Here is a 15170-nt window from a genome sequence, read left to right on the forward strand (position 1 = left end):
ATGTCGTATGTGTCGCTTTTAGTTATCAGCAGTTTTCAGCAGCTGACGAGAAACGTATTTATTTATCAATACACTCAAGTATAATTACTCAAAATATTGTAATTATCCAAGTGAAATGCAAACCAGAACCTTGTCAATTATTGACTTTTTCCTTGTGAGTGTATTTTCTCATAGAAAAGACATTTTCCTGCAACAACAATAAATTAATATTGTTTTTGTCTTCGTTTTCTTTTTTTGTTTTTGGTGTGTGTGTGTGTTACTTTTACAATCCAATGACAGGATTTTGTGTATATCGTAAATGTAAGTGTTTACGTCATTATTTATTATTCAGTCTTCACTAATTCAATTCACTTAATCGTGTATATATACAATTGCATGCCAACAGTTTTACAAGGACAAGACAACATTGACCTAGAAACATTGTTCAATTTCAGAGGGCATTGTTGCGTTTTGTAGGACACACAAATTATTATTATTATTATTATTGTTATGATTGTAAGAGTGTTTATTTTGTTTATATTTTTTTCCGCATTTAAAAGGAATCATTTTTTGACCAATTGGAATTGTATTTTCATTACTTTTGATTGAGGACATTATGGCTATGCACTTTAACAATTATTATTTTTTTTTTTATAATATTTTTTTTAGAATTTATAGGTATACAACAATATTTTTAGTTAAAAATTTCTTAACCTATAAATCCCATGGAAATGAATTTATTTATAATTTCTATTTACTATTTAAAATGTTTATAATTTTATCTTTTTTAAATTAATAATGTTAGGGGGTATTTTAAAATGTGTAGGGATAATTTATTTTTAAAAATTTTTTAATTATTTTCCAATGGAAGTTTATATTTAAAAAAAAAATTATTTCATTGATAGGAAGAAATGAGAAGTGATTCAATAAAGTTTGTGAAAAAGTAAAGAAGACAATGGACCCGAGGGCCCCTCCAGAAGGGGCCCCTGGTGATACTCTGGAGATGGCTGGCATCGACAAAATATCCGATGAAACTTGGTCCTCTGACAATAATGTACCATCGCCTCTCTGTGAGCAACGCAAGAAAATGAACAACAAATTACTATTTTTAACGGTGAATGAAATTTCTTTTTTATTTTAAAAATAATTATTAAATTTTTTGAATATAAAAAATTTATTTTTTGATTAAATAGGTCGAGTATGTGGAGGATCAAACGCGTGATTATGCTCGTATGTTTTCGGTATATGAACCTGTTTCCTATTCACCAAGAGCATCATCGCCACTTTCTGAATTTGAACATCGTGTTAGTCCTCATGATCCAAATATGAGTTCAGCAGCAAGATATTCACCAACTCCCGTTCAATTACCACCATCGCCATTTCAAAATTCCGTTGTTGTTCTTCAAAATTCATCAACATCATTAAATTCCTCATCAGAAACGAATAATACAACAAATATAAATTTTGTCGCCGAATTAACTGACCAAAATACTTCGCCAAACATTCCACAAAATGACAACACAACAGATTTCGTTGAGTCAAACAATGAAGAGGGCCTCGTTCCTGGAAATGAATTAATCCTCATGCAGGGTATGTTAATTTTATTAATTTACATCTTTTTATATTATTTAATCGAATTTTTTTTTAAATTTAGGTACAAATTCTGAATTGGAACCATCGGCACCACCATTAATGTTAACGGGTTCAGATTTTGCGCTAACTCGTGATTTTCTTGTAATGCACGATGATCAAATAAGTGTTATGAATTCATTTAAAAGTGAAAATTTGGAAATTAGCGAAACCTACATTCCAAGTCCAATGCAAAATCTCAATACAAGCGAGGAAATTGATTTATGTTCAACAGTTGAGCCGGAAAAAATTTTAAATACAATGAAAATTGTTGACAATCTTTTAGAAACAAAGAATGAGGAGACATCAAAAAAAATTGTTCGTAGATCTAAACGACAGATTAATGATAAAAAGACTTATTGTAAGTTAATTTTTATTTTAATTTTAATTAAAATTGTTAATTTTCAATTTAATATTTTAATTTTATTATTTTCAGGGTGTACAGAGTGTGATAGTATTTGTGCCGATGAAGACGGTTGTATGTCACATAATGTTCAGACAATTGCAGATCAACCAGTTCCTTCGCGTGCAATAGCAACACTTCCCAGTTCTTATTTGTCGATTAATAAATTAAATTCCAACGATTCATTGGAACAGAATTATGGTGTTTTTGCGAAGAAAATTATTCGTAAACGAACACAATTTGGTCCAATTGAAGGAATTTTGTGTGCCTATGATGGCACTTTGTTTTCAAATGTTTTACCATTATTGTTCGAGAATGAAGACGGTGATTTCTTCAAAGTTGATGTATCAAATGAAAGTGAGTCTATTAAAATTTTTTTTTAATAGTTCTTTTTTATGTAAATAATAAATTTTTTTGGAAAATTTTTCAGACACTTCAAATTGGATGCGTTTTGTTCGTCCAGCTTTAACTTATAAAGATCAGAATTTAATGATTTGTCAGCAGAATGAAGGTATTATTTTTCTCACCACAAGGGATATTTTACCAAAAGAGGAATTAAGAGCCGGTCCTAATCCGGAATATGCAAAAAAGCGTAATTTAAAAATTTTGGAAGCTGATACAGAAAATGCAAATGGTAATTTAAATTTCTTGACAAAAAAAGGAATAATATTAATATTTTTGTTTTTTTTTTTTAGACACAAATGGCGATTCATGGCCCTGTTTCGAGTGTAATCGTCAATTTCCAACGTCGGGAACGTTACAAAGTCACTTGAATGTTCATGACAGTCCTCGTAATGAATCAAAAGCAAGAAGCAAACGCAGGAAGCTTCATATCGCTTCCAAGTAAGAATTTATTTTTATTTATTAATAAAAACTAATATTTTATTTATTTAAATATTTAATTATTTTTTTCTCTCACAGTAAACTCTTCAAAGTTGTTAACGATCAAAAAATTCTCTACACATGTCCACATTGTTCGAAAGTATTTTCACGAAGTTACAGTTTAAAACGTCATTTATTAATACATCCAAATAATAAAACAACATCATCATGTTATGAATGTTCAAAGTGTGGTGAAAATTTCTTATATTCAAATAATCTTTGTCGTCATATGAAAATATGTCAAAATGAAAATGAAAAAAATAAGGAGAAGGGAAAGGAAAATTCTGGTCAAAATTCTGAATGGAAATGTACAATTTGTAATTTGACATTCTATAAAGAATCGTTGTTTGATCTACATAAAATTGGACACAATGATAATATTTTAGAGAATGGATGTAAATTTATCGTTTGTCCTGAATGTGGAGTAAAATTTGAAAAACAAAACGAGCTTATTAAACATGTATCACAACATGGTAAAATGCCAATGAAAAAAATTACAAACACCACTAATAATACATCGGCTGCCTATAAATGCTCAATGTGCTATAAACGTTTTGCCACTAAAGTTCGACTTCAACAACATTGTTTGGTTCACGGTGCTGAGGATCAAAAACCACTGCCATGTAATATTTGCTTTAAACGTTTTATGAATAATTCGGCACTCTCTTGTCATCTCAAAACACACAGAAGTAAGTTTTTATTTTCAATCAAATAAATTTTTAAAAAAATTAATACAAAACCTTTTTTTTATATAGAAGAGAAACAAATGTTCGAATGTCCAATGTGCAAAGTATTATTCGATCAAATTTTAATGCTTAAAGATCATGTTGAAACGCACAGAAATCAGGACGATACATTTACTTGCCCTCACTGCCAGCGAAATTTTACTAAATATTCAGTTATTCGAAAACACATTAGAGCTCATCATTGTGAACGTAAACATAAATGTACATTTTGTGTAAAACGTTTTCCCACTGTTGATAAATTACGAATGCATTTATTACGACATTCAGATCACAGGTGATTTTTTTTCTTACTTTTTTTTTTTTATTTCTTTCTTTCGAAAAATAAAATTGTTTTTAATTTTTCAGAGAATTTCAATGTGCTATCTGTGGAAAACGATTCAAAAGAAAGGACAAATTAAAGGAACACGTGACGAGAATGCACAATTCTCAACGACCAAATAAAGAAGCAACGTCGCCAATAAATCAAGTTAAAAAATTTGTGCCAAAAGTTAATCCAACTGAATACGATCGTTTTGTATACAAATGTCATCAATGTTTAGTTGGTTTCAAAAGACGAGGTATGCTCGTTAATCATTTGGCGAAAAGACATCCAGATGTTCCGCCAGAATCTGTACCTGAACTTAATTTACCAATTTTAAGACAGACGAGAGATTATTATTGTCAATATTGCGAAAAGGTATTTTTATTCTTATATTTAGGAGAATTATTTTTGTTTTTCAAATTTTGTTGTGGAAGAAAATTGATTTTTTTTTCTTTCTAGGTTTACAAGAGCAGTAGCAAACGAAAAGCACATATTATGAAAAATCATCCTGGTGCTGCATTACCACCGAGTAATCGTCATAAGGAAACAGACATTCCTGGCTTGCCGAATTCTACTTTTAGTCAAACTGTCGGAAGTGTTACGACAACACCACAAGGTTGTCAATGGTGTCATAAACAATATGCTAGTAAAGTAAGTAAAGAAATATTAAATTTAATTAATAATTTCAAAATGTAAATTTCAAAATGTTTTTCAGGCAAAATTATTGCAACATCAACGCAAAAAGCATTCATCATTAATGGAGCCAGCGGATCAGGTTCCACGACCGCGAAATCGACCTACTCATAATTCAAATGATGAATTGGTATTGGGTAATATTAACTTTGTAATGACAAACAATGTGAATTTGATAAATGATGAATTCGACTCGGTTAGTCAACAATTTGTTCGTATGCGTGATATACGTTGAAGAGACACTCGATTCACATTTGTAAAATGTGGGTTTTCTTTCAAAAAAAAAAACAAACAAACAAACAAAAATTTCTCGAGATATGAATCTCTTGGCTTTGTGCACAGCACTAAATACAAAAAAAAAAATAACGGCTGTGCTTTTCACTGCTGCCGTTTAAATACCAAATTAAAATCGAGACGGAGAAATCAAAAAAAAAAAGTTTCCGTCCCGTGGGTATTTGTGGTACGCAGTTTGTTGGCGTCGACGCGAAACGTTGTCGCTCACCCTGGAATTATTTTTTCGGGTGTCGTCGTGTCTATTTCATCATCTTGATCGGTTAAAAGAAAAAGTCCACAAAAAAAAAAGTCGATCCGGTGAGTAGTGCAAATTTTTTGTCGAAAGTGGAGCTCTCTCTTACTCTCTTTCTATACATATAATAAATATAAATATAAATCTCTCTCAAAGATGTGCACGGATTCTTGAATTTGTGAAAAAAAAAAAAATTAACGAATAGAAGAGTCCACGTGAAATTATTTCACAAAATAGAATTTTTGAGCAGCGTCATTTTTTTCTCTGTGATTTCAAAATAAATGAATTCGACGCTCAAAAAGAAAAAGAAAAAATGGTTTGTTAGATTTCAGCTTAAAAAATTGTGAATTCCTGCCTACATTTCGATGTCAGTTTGTAGCAATACTTCTGTCCATTTGGAAGTTAAAAAAAAAAAATAGTAGAAAGTGGATTTCAATAGAATCGGTTCGAAAAATAAAAGAAAAAGTCGAAAAATCAATAAATGGGTCAATTTTAAAAGAGAAAGTAATGTTCTAATAAACATTTGTGTGCGAATTTTTGCCGAAATAAGGATATTTTATTTTACACGTAGTAATTACAATATCCGTTACATTATCTCTCTCATGTGCAAGAAAAATGTTTTTTGCTATTCCGTGCCGAGGGCAAACGGACGAAAAAAAAAAAAAAATATTGTAACAATCGCATGGAATAAAATTACTTTACGATGTGTATAGTGAAATTATTCTTTGATTATACAATTTCCCATTTTTTTTTTTGATTTTTGAAAATAATATTTACTTTCTTTTTCTGTATGAAGAAAATTTGATGACACTAATTTTTACAAAATTAGCTACAGCAAAATCTTATTTCTAGAAATTCGTCTTTTTTTTTGACGAGAGAGTTCTTTTAAAAAAATATTGGCAAGCTATAATTTTTTTTCCTGGCCATTAAATTTACATCTATTGAATATTACAGGCATTTTTTTTTTTCAAAGGCGCATGAATATAATCCAAAATTTATTTTCTGGAACATAATTTTGAGGTAAATTTAAAAAAAAAATTTTTGTAATATATTTCTACGCTTTTTTTAAATTGTTCTATATTTTGCTTTTTTTTCTAGACATTTTTTTTCCGCACAATTCAACAAAAAAAAAAAGCTATCGACCAGTGGAATGATCGAATTTTTCACTGGCAATTGCGAGAGGACCAACGGCTCCTGGTTTAAATATTGTTTGATGTGTCGGTGCAATGGGAATATTATCGGCTCTACTCATTTGAGCTGTTTCATAAAGTTGTTTTTGCATAATAGCAAGTGACACTTTATTTGCCGAAAGAAAGTCTTTCATTGAAATTAATTCACCTGACATACGTCGTGAATTATCAGATTCATCATCAACTCTTATTGAATCACGTGCAACAATTTTTGTTGATCTTCTCTTTGGATAGTAAATTGCTGCGATTGATGATTTTCTTCTTGGTAAATGTGGAGCAGCCATTCCTCGTGGTCCGCAACGAAATTTTTGTATTATTAAATTGAGTCCTTGTTTAATGACAATTGACGTCACATTTAATAGAGAATAAATACAACAGCAACCTAATACTAGGAAGAGGAAATTGGCGATTCTGTACCTGCAAAATATTCAATGGATTTAATCACTAGAGGTGAGATTCATTATTCAAAATTTTTAAATCGATTTAAAAGAAAATTTTTGCTTTTTAAAAAAAATGAAAATTAAAAAGGATTTGATTTTCTTAGATTTATTTAATAAGTTTCTACTGAGCGCGAAGTCAACATTCATCAATGAATCAAATCCTTTTTGAACATGCAAAGTGCATTTGAATAGAAGCTTTAATCTAAAAGTGTTTACTGAAAGAAAATCAATCTTATATTCCTTACGATTTCTTTCTAGGGGAATTTATATTTTTCTTCAACTAAATCATGCAGTATTATTATTTTAAAGAATTTATTTTTATAAAATTTATTTATTAGTTTTTTTTTTGTTAATAAATTTTTTTTTTAAATTCTAAGATTCAAAAGGACTGTGTAATTGTTTTTAATTTTTTGTTTTCTAATAGTGGAACGCTACGTGCCATTCTGTGGTTTCGTGTTTTGAACGTACAAGTGAAGATATGGATAAGTGGTCTGTTGAGTGCTGACAAAATCCCCAAAGCCAATTGTTGCAAAACTGACGAAGCAGAAGTAAATGGCATCAAAGTAACTCCAGCCTTCGAGTGGAGCATAAAGAGCAGCGGCACTACAAGCAATCACACATGAAGCCAATGAAAGATAGAGCATCACCCAATAAACACTTGGTTTCCAATGTTCAAGACCAACGTCCTCCTCATCATCAAGAATATCAGGTAGAGAACTTTTATTTCCATCTCTTGTTGATCCACCTCTCATGCTTCTTCGCGAGGCAAGTGTCGTTTGTCGTAAACGATTTCTCAAACGACGCAAATGAAGACTTCGCAAAATCCATGCCAAAAATGTTATAATTCTCTCCAAGAACAAATTAAAGAATAAAATTCCACCTAAAAAGTATTTTTAAAATCAGAAAAAAAGTCTTGAAAAATTTTTATTTTAAAAAAAAACGAAATTTATCCACAGATAAAGAAGAAGAAGAAGTTAAAATTACTGAAAAATAAATATGAAATGTAGAAGAAATCTTGATAATTTTGCATACGTCACTTTCTGGACTGAATGAGAAGTTCATTTAAATTACCTGAACATCCAAAAAATCCATAAAGAACTACTGCAGCTCTTCCAGCAGTTGTTTGAGGAGCCGTACTTCCATAACCTACAGGTACGTAAATTATTTTCAAATTCTTTTTACATTTTAAATTCCTAAGTGATTTATTTCTACATTTTTTTTTTTATTAAATTCAAAAATTCGATAAAGAAAAAATGAAATGTATCAAAAAAATTTGGGAAGAATTTTTATAATTCAAGGTTAAAGAATTAAAAATAATTTTCTAGAATTAGACCGATGTATTAAAAAAAAAAGAAAAGAAAGGAAAATATAAAATTGGGTCGACTTTACGATTGTACTATTTTCGAGATGTGAAAATCATAATTGTGAAAATGTTATTTCGCATGCCGAGCGGGACTAGGTCGCTGAAGAGATATTAGCATTCTCACCCTCGTTTAAAATAGCATTCTTTCATTTATAGGGGTTTACAACCCCCTTCCCCCTCTTTTAACTTTGTATAATATACTGACCATCTTTTAAGTTTTTGTCATAGAAATAATTTTTAAAAATCGTTTAAGTAAATTTTCCCTAACAAAAAGTAGTAGTGAATTTTTATGTCTAATTTATTAGAACACAAAAATAAGAATATTATTTTTTAAAAATTATTTATGTTTCTATTAAATTAAAATTAAAAATTAAAATTATTTTGAATTTTTTAATTCAGAATTTATTCGTAATTGAGTTTTATATAAATTGGTCGAAACTTCTAGTCGAAAAATAAAAATTGGCTTAAAATTTTGAAAAATTCCTAAAACATTAGCTTTGTTAAACTATATCTAAAGAAAGTAATTAAAAAAAAGAAAACGTAGGATTTTAATGTTTATTGAATTTTTGATGGATTTTTTCCGTACTTTTTTTTAGATTTAGATGCAATTTTCCAAGAAAACAATTTTTAAATTTTTCAAAAGTTTTATTTTTCAATTTTGTAGCAATTTTTTAATGAAATAAATAAATGAATAATAAATTCTCACCTATTGTAGAAACAATGGTTCCAACAAAATGAAAACTACCAGGAAAATCCCAACGACGTCTTTTATTGATGATACCAATTGACGACGCATTTCCATAAGCGTAAAGCAACTCATGTAAACGTTGAATTGCATGAGGGCTATTCCTCAAGTGATATCTTTTAAAGGCATTATATATCCTCCAGAATTCAGAAGCCTAACAGGTAAATTATTAATTAAAATTAATTTTTATTTATAATTTTTAAAAATTCAAATTTTTCAAAAAGATATTTTACAAAAATAAAAATCAAATTCTAATTTAGATTTGCAATATAAAATATATTTCTTTTAAAAATTTCGAAAAAAAATTTTTTTTTTTGTATTTAAACACTTATTTAAAACACAATATATTAACACTGATATTTGAATTTCACTGGGAGAAATTTTGTAAAATACCTGACGAATTTCAAGGTCAGCTTCTAATGTTTGGAACAAGGCAGCTCCAGCGAGCATATAAACGGCAAGAACAAAAGCAAGAAGAATAAATCTGGCATTGTCTTCCGCGATATTTCCGCAGATGCACATCCCCGACGGATCGCATCTCTCTGTTACTCGAAACTTGCGGATTCTGTCCCCACTACGAGCCAGGATTCCGCTTTCCGGACCAAACTCGCGCAAGCTCCTCAACGTGAGTGATTTCAATTTCCACTTTTACACCAAACACATACGACCTTTTCACATTGAGAGATTTTTATCTTAAAGATTCTCCTCCCGGCTTATGACTATAATTATTATATGGACCAACACGTGCCGTCGTCATGTTTCACTTTTCAAATTAAGAAATTATTAATTAAACTTTTTTTTGACAGTTTATTTCTTTTTAATGAGATCAAAGTTTATTAAGAGATTAAATCTTTTTTTTAAAAAAGTTGGAAAATTTTTTATTTCAGAGAAGAAGAAGAAAATTCTCTCGTATTTTTATTGAATAAAAACTGAAAATACTTGAATTTTTAGTTTTTATTGAATAAAAATTATTATAAACAATCGTTTTAAATTACAGGTGCTCTCCTGTTTCTGACCAACGAAATGGAATCGAAATCTGCGCTGTTTTGTTTGTCTCGCTGCGATCATATTCTGTTTTTCTACTGTGAGTATAAAAAAAAAATATAAATTTTCTAATACTTTGAATTTCTGAAATCTCAGGAAATTGATTCAATCTCCATGAATTAGTGACAATGAAATGGAAATTTAAATTCTCTTCATTACCCTCCGGTTTTAATTTAACCTACACTAAATATTCGATTTGTTCAGAAAAAAATTACGAATTTTTAAAATTCTATTTAAAAATTCAATTTCGATTTTTTTTTAACGCTGTTGAATAATTTTCCCGAATAATAATGATGAATAAACTACTTAATCGAGTGGCAAAGTAGCTCGTTGAGATTCATTGAAAGTTTGCAAAATGTATATCTGGGGCAATTTCCCAGTGCAGCATTGAAAGAGAAAATCTTTTGAGCCTTTTAAAAATAGAAAGACATCTCTTTATATGTAGTTGTTGCGTATTTAATATATGTTGCGTCTTCCACATACCTAAAAAAACGAGCAAGAGGGTTAAAAAAAAAAAATTCAGAAAGATAAGGAGAAAAAAGCAACGGGACAAAAAATAAAGAGGGACGAATGTAAAAATTTAGAGTGTGAGAGAAAAACTTCTTTTTTTTCTCATATAAAGACTCTTCCACCCAGAGTAAACGTTGAGAATAATTACCCACGAAAGACTTGAATGAACAGTATTCACTTCTCGTCCTTTCCTTGGATTATCATCATCGAAAAACACGTACGTCAGATTTTTTTATCAAGAATTTTTTTTAAAAGATCTTCTTTTAACTGCACCAGGCAAATTATAATAAGGCAAATGAAAATATATTTACCCTTCAACAAAAATAGTGTGAAATTTTTTGGAAAAATAGAGGTATTTTTGTGAAAGAATAAAAATTGATTTAATAAAAAAAATATATATATATATAACAATCGATTTTTACAGTAACAATGCTCAAAAAGCTCTATATATAAAAAAATTACATTTTCTTCCAAAGGAAGTGGTAAGTCTTTACTTAGTAAAAACGTATATAAAAATCTCTCATTTTCTTTTATAAAAAGACTTAAATAAAAACTTTTAAATATAATTAAAAATATCTCGATTTTTATAATACTTAATTCGGCAATTTGTCATTATTTGACAGAATACGGCATTTCTAATTAATTTCTATTTCTCTCGTTAGTGCCTCGTTTGGGGACCTTCTTCCAATTTTCGCCAAACCACCTAGAAAAAAAAATTAACAATTAAATTGAAATTATTTCGAAAAATTTTAAAAATATAAAAGGATCTAAATTCTAATTCGTGTTTTGTATTAAAAGCAAACGATTGCCCAAAGATATGAAAAAAAGGGAATTTTAATCACAACTTACATTACACATTTCGCGAACTAATGCCTTTTCTCCATCGTGTCCTTCTTCTCTTTCGAGTTGTTCTCTCACTTCGAGAACTTGAAGAGCTCGAACAACAGCTTCCGGTCGACTGCCGAGATAGGGATTTCCCCCTGGACTATTTGAATTCTCCCATACATCACCTGGACCCGCTTCCCATCCTTGTGCTCGTGCTTGAAGAATACTTTTGTCTTCCTCCAATTGTTTCACACGTTGCTCTAAACTTCTCACATATTGCATTGTTTGATCTTCAAAAGAAAAAAGAAAATACGAGACGCATCAGTAAGATCGAAAAGTAATTTTTTTCGAATTTACAAATATTATTTACTTTATTATTAATTATTTCAGAACCTCTAAAATAATTGAGGATTTTTTTATTAAAAAAAAAAAAAAATAATAATAATAATTAGAAAAGTGAATACCATTAAAAACAGAAGTGTGCCTCGTTCTTGGTGGTGCAGTCTCTTCAGCATTTGTACTTGAACTTGATCCATCGCCATCGTCTCTTTGACCACCTCCTCTTTCCTCGTCAAGATATAAACAAAGTTCTTTTAATTCTAAATTATCCTTAATCAATTCCTGTTGTTTATTGTCCAATTGTCGTAATTTATTTTGATAAGCTGATACCTCTTGACGCATTACACTTGCCGTATAACGTCCAAATCTTTGCCATTCGCGTGCCAATTTACGTCCCTTTTGACGATCATCATCCAAAAAGCAACAAAGATCACGAAGTTCTTGATTATCGTCACTTAATCTTTGATTTGCTTCTTTAAGTGTTCGTAATTCAGCGAGCTGAAAATTATAAAAGATTCTTGTCATTCTTTTCATTATTTAAAATTTCAATTTTATTCAATTTAAATTTCAATTTAATTAAATTTATTCAATTCAAAATTTTAATTCAATCTAAATTTTTATTGGTCCAGGCAAATTTATTAATTAAAATTTTGATCAAATAAAAATTCAATCGAAAGTAACTTAAAATTTAAAAATTAATCGATTTAAGTTTCAAATTAATCGAATTCTAAATATTTTAATTCATACAAATTTTAATTGATTTAAGTTGAAAATTATGCAAATTTCAATTTATTTAAATTTTAATTGATTTTAGTTTCAAATTATCCGAATTTCAATTTATCCAAATTTTAATTGATTTAAGTTGAAAATTATTCGAATTTCAATTTATCCGAATTTCAATTTATCCGAATTATAATTTATCCAAATTTTTATTGATTTAAATTTCAAATTATCCAAATTTCAATAATTTTAGTTTCAAATTATCCAAATTTCAATAATTTTAGTTTCAAATTATCCGAATTTTAATTTATCCAAATTTTAATTGATTTAAGTTTTAAATTAACCAAATTTTAATTTATCCAAATTTTAATTGATTTAAGTAGAAAATTATTCGAATTTCAATTTATCCAAATTTTTATTGATTTAAATTTCAAATTATCCAATTTTCAATAATTTTAGTTTCAAATTATCCGAATTTTAAATTATCCAAATTTTAATTGATTTAAGTTGAAAATTAATCGAATTTCAATTTATCCGAATTTTAATTTATCCAAATTTTTATTGATTTGAATTTCAAATTATCCTAATTTTAATTTATCCAAATTTGAATTGATTTAAGTTTCATATTAACCAAATTTCAATTTATCCAAATTTTTATTGATTTAAATTTCAAATTATCCAATTTTCAATAATTTTAGTTTCAAATTATCCGAATTTTAATTTATCCAAATTTTAATTGATTTAAGTTTCAAATTAACCAAATTTTAATTTATCCAAATTTTAATTGATTTAAGTTGAAAATTAACCAAATTTTAATTTATCCAAATTTTAATTGATTTAAGTTGAAAATTTTTTGAATTTCAATTTATCCGAATTTTAATTTATCCAAATTTTTATTGATTTAAATTTCAATTTATCCAAATTTTAATTTATCCAAAATTCAATTTACCCAAATTTTAAACCTTTCAATCTTTCAATAATTATTGAAAAATTTCAATTAATAAAAATTTGAATAGATACAATTAATTATTTTACATGTTATTTGTTCTTAACTATATAAATTTTTTGTTAGGGAAAATTTTTTCAATGTCAGGAAAATAAAAAAAAAATTGTTAATCTGAATTTAAAAAGCGAACCTGAGGGAAAAATAGACTAATTAACACATACACAGACACACTAATGCCTTGAACTTTTATTCTTTTATAGCTTTGAAAAGATCCCACGGCTTCATAAGGAAAAGGAAGTCTCGTTATCATCTGAGGTAAATCTCACCAGTGTTTGTATTTGACGATTTTGTTCAGCGGCAACTCGAGCAATGTCACCCTCAGTCTTTCTAACGAATTTCAGCATCTCCAGGGGTCCCAATCGAAGGAACTCCTCGTCGCTGATTCTCTGCCTAGATGGTGGCACTATTGGATATTGACTATTTGGCGGTAATAATTGACCTTGTCCAATAATTTTTGTTTGAGGAAATTGAGCTAATTTATTTCCACTTTGTTGTTGATGCTCTATCTTTGGGATGATTTTTCCCTGCGCATCTTTAGGCGGAACGTTTCTTGATTGAAGTAATAATTGTTGTTGTTGTTGATTAAGGTTGGGTGCAGAAGGACCAGCGTTTAAATGCTGCAAATGATTTTTAAGAATTCCTGAACTTGGCTGTGGAGGCGGCTGATAACGCGGTGGCACCTGATCAACTGACTTGATCACGTGTTGCTGTTGCTGCTGACTCTTATTCTTATTGGACATCACGGCTAATTTAGCTTCGGGCTGTGCCGCGTTCCATTTCAGAAAAACCACCTCACACACACTGGGGTCAACGTTGGAATAATTCTGGGTCAGTCGGTAAGGTCTTTTCTCTCTGGCCCTTCACAAGGATGAGAGAGAAAGAGAGAGAGAGAGAGAAAGATGCTGAATTTACATAACTTGAGTCAATCTTCTTTTTCAAATATTTCTCACTTTTTTTTGGGGGGGGGGGGATTTTTCTTTTTCTTTTGGAAAAATGTTTATTTTTCCTAATTTCTTTGTTTCTTTTTGTTTAGAATTGCAATTTTTTTTCCACACCTGGGTCACGAATTCGCACCTTGTCTTTGGTGCTGGTTCATCGACTTTCTATTTTGGATAACGCTGTCCTTCCTAACGTCAATCCGGGTCATTCAACGCAATTCCAAGAGAGTTCATCGATCCATGTACTTCGAGGCACATTCCGCTGCAGAAAACACTGTATTTTCAAGTTAATTCTAATGGCCCTTTTCACTCACGGCTTTCAGGAGAAGTTTTTTTTTTTATCCTTCAAGATTCCCCTTTCTGCAAATATCAAAAAACTTTGTCAACTATACTCCAAAAGGTAAATGAACATCATCATTTTTTAAAATTTAATTAACAAAATTATTTTATTTGCAGTAAATTAACAAAAATTTAGATGTAAAATTGTTTAAATCGTGTTTTAATTTTGAAAAAAAAAAATATTAAAATAAAAAAAGGTAGAGTAAAAAATTGAGACGTTCAAAATAAGTGAATAAGCGTGAGATCTCTGCTAAAAATCTTGTGTGAAATGGTATGGGAGAAAACAAATATGTGGTTTCTATATATCGATCTCCGAACAAGTTTCAAAAAAGCGAACAATATCACATATACTTAAGCCCACGTGTGTGACCACATTAAATGAGACTAAAAAAAAAAGCAGACGAATTATTTTTTTTTCCTACTCATTTATTATTTCGTGACACATTCCCGTGGCTTCTTTTTCGCAAACTGGTATCAACGTTACACGATACATAAATACATTTATATATAATGATGAATAGACTTTTTGAAAGGGGATTTATTTTTGGACGA

General features: G+C 29.2%; 3 protein-coding genes and 2 long non-coding RNA genes across 6 annotated transcripts in view; 3 read left to right on the plus strand and 2 right to left on the minus strand.

The window, feature by feature from the left end:
- LOC127287236 (PR domain zinc finger protein 10-like) lies at nucleotides 1-5867 on the plus strand. 2 transcript variants are annotated; one of them, XM_051314064.1, is made up of 12 exons: nucleotides 1-154; nucleotides 885-1093; nucleotides 1173-1569; nucleotides 1634-1969; nucleotides 2045-2368; nucleotides 2442-2645; nucleotides 2707-2854; nucleotides 2933-3582; nucleotides 3649-3913; nucleotides 3985-4315; nucleotides 4400-4591; nucleotides 4656-5867. In XM_051314064.1, the coding sequence occupies exons 2-12, from the start codon at nucleotides 935-937 to the stop codon at nucleotides 4866-4868; spliced, it is 3219 nt and encodes a 1072-aa protein (XP_051170021.1). In that variant the 5' UTR covers nucleotides 1-154; nucleotides 885-934; the 3' UTR covers nucleotides 4869-5867. The 2 variants fall into 2 exon arrangements, with proteins under 2 accessions (XP_051170021.1, XP_051170020.1); XM_051314063.1 differs by having other exon boundaries at nucleotides 7-300.
- Nucleotides 4913-9427, minus strand: LOC127287239 (potassium channel subfamily K member 13-like). Its single transcript, XM_051314066.1, has 5 exons — nucleotides 9291-9427; nucleotides 8859-9051; nucleotides 7861-7935; nucleotides 7258-7669; nucleotides 4913-6766 (listed from the first exon to the last, which is right to left on the minus strand). Exons 1-5 carry the CDS (start codon nucleotides 9417-9419, stop codon nucleotides 6295-6297), a joined length of 1281 nt encoding a protein of 426 aa, XP_051170023.1. The 5' UTR covers nucleotides 9420-9427; the 3' UTR covers nucleotides 4913-6294.
- Nucleotides 7386-13679, plus strand: LOC127287242 (uncharacterized). Its single transcript, XR_007843850.1, has 6 exons — nucleotides 7386-7498; nucleotides 7746-7941; nucleotides 8868-9058; nucleotides 9306-9522; nucleotides 9895-9981; nucleotides 13542-13679. It is a non-coding gene; the product is annotated as an uncharacterized LOC127287242 (long non-coding RNA).
- The window catches only part of LOC127287240 (coiled-coil domain-containing protein 85C), a 14450-nt gene continuing 10110 nt past the window's right edge, over nucleotides 10831-15170 (minus strand). The window contains exons 5-8 of the mRNA XM_051314068.1: nucleotides 13608-14639; nucleotides 11741-12113; nucleotides 11301-11566; nucleotides 10831-11154 (exon numbers count right to left, since the gene is read on the minus strand). Coding sequence (XP_051170025.1) covers nucleotides 11110-11154; nucleotides 11301-11566; nucleotides 11741-12113; nucleotides 13608-14081 — 1158 coding nt within the window. The 5' untranslated portion in view covers nucleotides 14082-14639 and the 3' untranslated portion in view covers nucleotides 10831-11109. The remainder of the gene's footprint in view (nucleotides 11155-11300; nucleotides 11567-11740; nucleotides 12114-13607; nucleotides 14640-15170) is intronic.
- The window catches only part of LOC127287241 (uncharacterized), a 3095-nt gene continuing 2466 nt past the window's right edge, over nucleotides 14542-15170 (plus strand). Inside the window, exon 1 of the long non-coding RNA XR_007843849.1 lies at nucleotides 14542-14679. This is a non-coding gene — a long non-coding RNA (uncharacterized LOC127287241). The remainder of the gene's footprint in view (nucleotides 14680-15170) is intronic.

The sequence above is a fragment of the Leptopilina boulardi genome, unplaced genomic scaffold (genome assembly GCF_019393585.1).
Source record: "Leptopilina boulardi isolate dan_hultmark-lab unplaced genomic scaffold, ZJU_Lbou_2.1 LbouV2_368, whole genome shotgun sequence".
NCBI lineage: Eukaryota > Metazoa > Arthropoda > Insecta > Hymenoptera > Figitidae > Leptopilina > Leptopilina boulardi.

Bases quoted from the DNA above. Each gene is read 5' to 3' on its own strand.
- LOC127287236 (XM_051314064.1), top strand. From the start codon at position 935: ATGGACCCGAGGGCCCCTCCAGAAGGGGCCCCTGGTGATACTCTGGAG. The intron at 1,970-2,044 runs GTAAGTTAATTT...TATTATTTTCAG, and splicing joins TAATGATAAAAAGACTTATT to GGTGTACAGAGTGTGATAGT. The intron at 2,646-2,706 runs GTAATTTAAATT...TTTTTTTTTTAG, and splicing joins TGATACAGAAAATGCAAATG to ACACAAATGGCGATTCATGG.
- LOC127287239 (XM_051314066.1), bottom strand. From the start codon at position 9,419: ATGTGCATCTGCGGAAATATCGCGGAAGACAATGCCAGATTTATTCTT. The intron at 7,670-7,860 runs GTAATTTAAATG...AATACTTTTTAG, and splicing joins TGGATTTTTTGGATGTTCAG to GTGGAATTTTATTCTTTAAT. The intron at 6,767-7,257 runs GTACGTTCAAAA...AATATTTTGCAG, and splicing joins ACTTATCCATATCTTCACTT to GTACAGAATCGCCAATTTCC.